We start from the raw sequence: 5,030 nt of genomic DNA on the forward strand, positions 1-5,030 counted from the left end.
GACACCGTCGTTTTCGAATCTTTCTTCGGATGTGGATGCAGGCTTTGCACTGGTAAGCACGAAGGCCGGTTCAGTGCAAGAGCCAAGGGCCGAGCTTATGTGTGGTGACCTCACTTAGAAGCAATCAAACACAAAGTCTGATCTGATCCATCCCTGACGGTGACACCACAACAGCAATGAAGCGTCATAGTTTAACCGAGTTCAATTTCAAACACACCAAGTTATAAATGTACAGGTCACTCAGCAAATATATCGTCAGTGAACACCCATGGAGTTTGCTCATAACATTATCAGGTACACAGCCGTCACCAAGCCAAGGACCCAAGCAATGGAGATAAAGTACAGTGATAACAAATCAGCAGCATAAATCTGAGGAACCCTTCTAATTCCTCAGTTTTTGGTAGTCGCAATGGCATCAGCGACACACAGGAACAGAATTGAGTCCCCACCTAATTTTGGGGGACGGTCAGCCTTTTGATGATCGGTGCAGCCATGACGGTTGCAACCCCGCAGTTCTATTCGCACGCCAACTTGGTGTCGAAGCTGCTCAGGGAGAGGGCGAAGGCCTGGAAGGCCGAGAGAGGGTACCGGTAGTCCATGGTGAACATATCCTTCGCAACCTTGCCGAACTGAAGTATCACCTTATCATGCTCAGGCGGAGGAGCTGGCGCAGGGTGTGGTGGAGTTGGGGCTCCAGCAGCAGGCTGTGCGGCAGCAGTGAGCTGGAAGTTCTTGACAGAGGCGACAGTCACCCGGCCACGGAAGTTGAGGCACCAGCACTGCAGCTGCTCATGCCATCTTGGAACCTTATTGCGGAGAATCAAAGGCGTGTCCTTCGAGTCATCGCCATCGCTCAAGGCCTGTCCTCTGATCGCCGGGCCACCTCCTATGGAGACGTCAGAGAACCTGGCGCTGCTAAAACGCATGGAATGGTCCATGACAGAAGATTTCGAGACCGGCATGCTGCTGAAAGATTCGTCTAGGGAACGGGAAAAAATGATATCCGGTTGGCAAGGGACACTGCCACCAGCCTCCAGCGATGAGGCAGGGATGGAGTGCATTACGCAGCGCATCCGCCTGGGACCTCGGGTTCCCAAGACGTTGAGCTCATAGGAGACCTGAGCTATGCTGTATGTGCTGCAAGGAACCTTCGTCAACCCTTTCTTGGAGTAGAATCTTCGGCTAGTTGTCCCAGAATGCGAAACACTGCTTGCATTGTAAGGAGGCTGTGTGTCATACATTACAAACTTGGTGCCAAGGAAATTTGACCTACAAAATGGCAAACATATTAGCAAGTACGAACATATGTCAGATTAAATGTCGGTATATAAGTTTAAAATAAGGCTATAGTTTCTTCAAATAGTACCTCATTTTTCCAATGTATGTGTCAGTAGACCTCGATATACTGTTCGCATTCATAGATATTATATATTCTGTACATGTTGCACGGCAGATCCTTTTTGCTGACAGAAGGAATTTGCCATTTTCGACAAGCACGGCTGTAGAAAAGAAAACTTATAAAATGCTAAAATAATAATACTAGCAACAAAAACATGTAGGCTAGCAAACAATTATTATATTTGCATTTCCATTTTTTTACAAAATATGGAAACAACCAGTTTGACAGATAAACAATCATGTGGACACAAACAAAAATACATGCCAATCCCAATGGAACCATTAGGTAAATGCAAATATGTCAGGACAAGGAAGAAAATGCATGGTTCTAGGGAAGTCGAAAGAACAAAAATCACTAGCGGATCAGTAAGCTCAAAAGAGTACAAAGACACAACTTGCAGCAGTAAATATTGCTAGTACGGCAGTAACCATCCCAGCTTGGGTATGTAAAGTAGTGCAGATAACACTGCCAGCTGCAGAACAGTGTATTGCTACCGATCGACAGATAATATTGTGTTGACTTAGACTTGTCAAACGATTTTGGCTGTGCTCCGTGTCATGCCCTAGGATTCGCCTCAGCTCTTAGGTGAGCTTCACCTTGGGCAGAACTGGAATGTGTTTGTGAAGGGAGCAACACAATGGGTGGATTTCAATTTTAAAATGTGGAGCCGATTGACAAGGACAGCTATTGCCTATCTGAGTTTCTGTACAGATATATACACATTTTTCTAAAATTTGAGAACGTCTGTTGGAGTCTGTGCACTGACATGTATGCTTTTACAAAAAAGAAAACGAGGACATCTTTTAAAATCACTGCACAGATATATAGATTTTTGACAAAAAATAAAAGACAATCCCACATGTAAGCACAGGAAGAAGGTGGTGAAACCGACCACCGCCACCAATGGACATCTTTTATAACAGTATAAAGATATCATATGGAACCTACGAGATGGTTCTAATTAAAAATGAAGAGACGTGTCAAGACCCCTACCAAACATTTATATCACAGAGTAGAGTGAAAAAGAGCGATTAGTATGTGCGTGGGCTGCCAGTGGGCTTTTCAGTCACCTCTGCTTTATGAACTATGGTTCATGGCTTTCACAATATGACTTTCAAGCAAAGTACAGAGTCATGTGAATCTGTAGTTCTGCACATAAGCATGCATATGCAAGTTTGAGGCAGGCAGATAGTGTCAATGGGAAACAATTTCCTCTGGAATCCAATAAGAAACAGCTTAGTCAAGCGTATCTGTGTTAACTGAACACTGATACCTCCAATACACGCATGGACTAAAACAGTATCGTTGTTAATTTTCTACCCTACACAAGCATAACATCAGGACTCAGGAGAATATTTTAAAACTTAGAAACCAGAAGTTTGAAGTACAGAGAACTGCGTATACGAGTTTTTTTCTAAATGAAAGTCCATAGCCCATACAACATAGATCATATGATAGTACCCAAAAAATTACCTGAGGTAAGGCAGAGGTAAAGATAGTAGGTTTGGGTAGATCTATCCCGCTTAATGAAGCACTGCATAGTTCCATCCCGAGGGCCAGGCTGTACATGGATGAAACAACATGATTTTATTAGAACACATGCTAAAGCTGGTTATGTTGTGTTCATGATATCTCACATTTCAACATTCCAAACATTAGTTATATGTTAATCATCCAACATCGAAGAACCGATATTGCCAGATGCCAGCAAAGAAGGATAATCTGACATTAACATAGCTGCATCATTACCTGCTTGAGGGACACAGGAAAAGTGATCTTTCCACAAAACTCTGGATTTTTTACAATCTCTTTACACATCTCTCTCCATGTTCTGCAGACAGCTGCGCAAGCAACAACATTCTTCCTACAGGGCCATGTAGCCTCACTAGCCTCCAACCTCTCAATCACATCTCGAAGCAATTCAGAAGGCAAGTTAGCCCAGCAGCTGCTCTGGATTACAGGAACAGGGTCATGTAACTCATGGACAGCACCATGAGATCTCCCTCTGCCATGGCCCAGAATCCTAATGTCAAATCCTCTTCGAGATAAGCTCCCAAAGCTATCCCTTACATCGCGCACAATGCTACGGAATGACATCTACTTCAAATTTTAAAAATCAAGAGCCCTGCTATATAACACAAGAGATCTCCTAGTGTCGAACACTATCATGCCAATAGAAGTGGCCAACTCAAATTCTTTTAAGCACTAACAATAGAACCTGCAAGACAAAAATATTGTGTAAGCAATTAGTTTTCCATCAGAATTGAAGATTACTGTAATTTTTGCAATAAATTAGTATTCAGCTAACTGAGTGTTCAGCTTTTTCGGATGAAATGAAGAAGGATACTACATTTGATTGGTCATGTGATTCCATAATCACTAACATCGACTAACCCTTAAGCCTTAGGGTGGCTTACAACTTTTGATTATAAAGATATGTTAGGGAACACTCTTCAGGAACACTTATAGGACATGGCCGCTTCTTTCAAAACAGAATATCCGCTATTAGCATCCAAAGCTTACTCGCATGACTATCAAGGAATAGATAACTCGAGGGGCGAGGGCCACAATTTTCCAACAGTCCACGCTATCTGGCTAAATTCCCCAGGATGAAGTAGCCACAACTAGAGAGTACAGATGTACATTTCCAGCAGCATGAGCATTTCGGTACCTTACTCAATATAGCAGCCTAAAAATTGAAGCGAACATGGTTTCGCTGGAATCCCACTACAGCATGCTAACTTTCGCAAGTACACTACACGAACTAAACCATCTACAACAATACCAAGCAGAACAAATATAGAAAAAAAAGGGGGATGATGCATAAATCAACGCATAGATGATAACTGGCTCTACCGGATGATGCAGGAAGATCTAAGAAAATAGCAGCACATCAGCTCTACTTTGGGGCAAATAAAATCTAACGAAATGCTATCTTTCACCGAGTTAGATGTAGAATAATAGGCCCGAGAAGCCAAAATTCCACGGGAATTAGGTCAAGAGGCAACTCGGAGGCGCCTCAATCCCAGCCCAAATCCCGACAAGCGACGAGCTGAGAATCCGTCGTCTCTACCGAGATCGGCTAAACATGCTAAGAAAACAGGTGAAATGTCCTGCTCCCGGCCCCTACCGAGCCGGATGCGCGACGGGCGCGGAGCCCCGAGAAGGCCGCGCACAACCACCCAAGCGCAAATCTGCGAGGAGGCACCGGGGCGCGGATCCGGGCGGGGGACACGCACCTCGAGCTGGAGCGGGCGGCGGGGAAGGGCCGGTCGGATCGGCGGAAAGGGGGAGGGGCGAGGGGCCGGTGAAGAAAGGAACAAGTGGTTGTGGTGACACTGGTCGGGTCCGGTCCGCTCCTGCTTTGTTTCGTTGGAGTCGGACATGCTCCGCGCAGGGCAGAGCTGTCTCTGTTTTTCCTTTCATCACTCGGAAAAGGCACTGTGCTGCGAGTGCTAAATCGTTTGCATCTGGTCAGGGGCACGTGCACCTGTGTGAGAAAATAAATTTATTCAAATGCTGAGGTGATCTTTCGGCAGAGCCGTTGTTTAATTCAACTGGAATTTGGTCAGCCGCGCCATTGAGAACGAATTGAATCCAATGATGGAAATGATAGGTTTTTTCTAAAACA

At 44.7% G+C, this 5,030-nt stretch overlaps 1 protein-coding gene across 2 annotated transcripts; it reads right to left on the reverse strand.

The window, feature by feature from the left end:
• Positions 1 to 250: 250 nt before the first annotated feature.
• Positions 251 to 4,819, reverse strand: LOC123091443 (tubby-like F-box protein 13). 2 transcript variants are annotated; one of them, XM_044512951.1, is made up of 5 exons: positions 4,639 to 4,819; positions 3,149 to 3,617; positions 2,873 to 2,960; positions 1,367 to 1,499; positions 251 to 1,269 (listed from the first exon to the last, which is right to left on the reverse strand). In XM_044512951.1, exons 2-5 carry the CDS (start codon positions 3,494 to 3,496, stop codon positions 516 to 518), a joined length of 1,323 nt encoding a protein of 440 aa, XP_044368886.1. In that variant the 5' UTR covers positions 3,497 to 3,617; positions 4,639 to 4,819; the 3' UTR covers positions 251 to 515. The 2 variants fall into 2 exon arrangements, with proteins under 2 accessions (XP_044368886.1, XP_044368885.1); XM_044512950.1 differs by having other exon boundaries at positions 4,530 to 4,792.
• Between the last annotated feature and the right edge of the window lie 211 nt (positions 4,820 to 5,030).

Source organism: Triticum aestivum, chromosome 4B, assembly GCF_018294505.1.
Source record: "Triticum aestivum cultivar Chinese Spring chromosome 4B, IWGSC CS RefSeq v2.1, whole genome shotgun sequence".
NCBI classification, from domain to species: Eukaryota; Viridiplantae; Streptophyta; class Magnoliopsida; order Poales; family Poaceae; genus Triticum; species Triticum aestivum.

Excerpts from the sequence above, each read along its gene's own strand:
- LOC123091443 (XM_044512951.1), bottom strand. The coding sequence starts at position 3,496 with ATGTCATTCCGTAGCATTGTGCGCGATGTAAGGGATAGCTTTGGGAGC. Across the intron at positions 2,961-3,148 it reads TTCCTGTGTCCCTCAAGCAG|CCTGGCCCTCGGGATGGAAC; the intron begins GTAATGATGCAG and ends ATCCATGTACAG. Across the intron at positions 1,270-1,366 it reads ACATACATTGGAAAAATGAG|GTCAAATTTCCTTGGCACCA; the intron begins GTACTATTTGAA and ends GCCATTTTGTAG.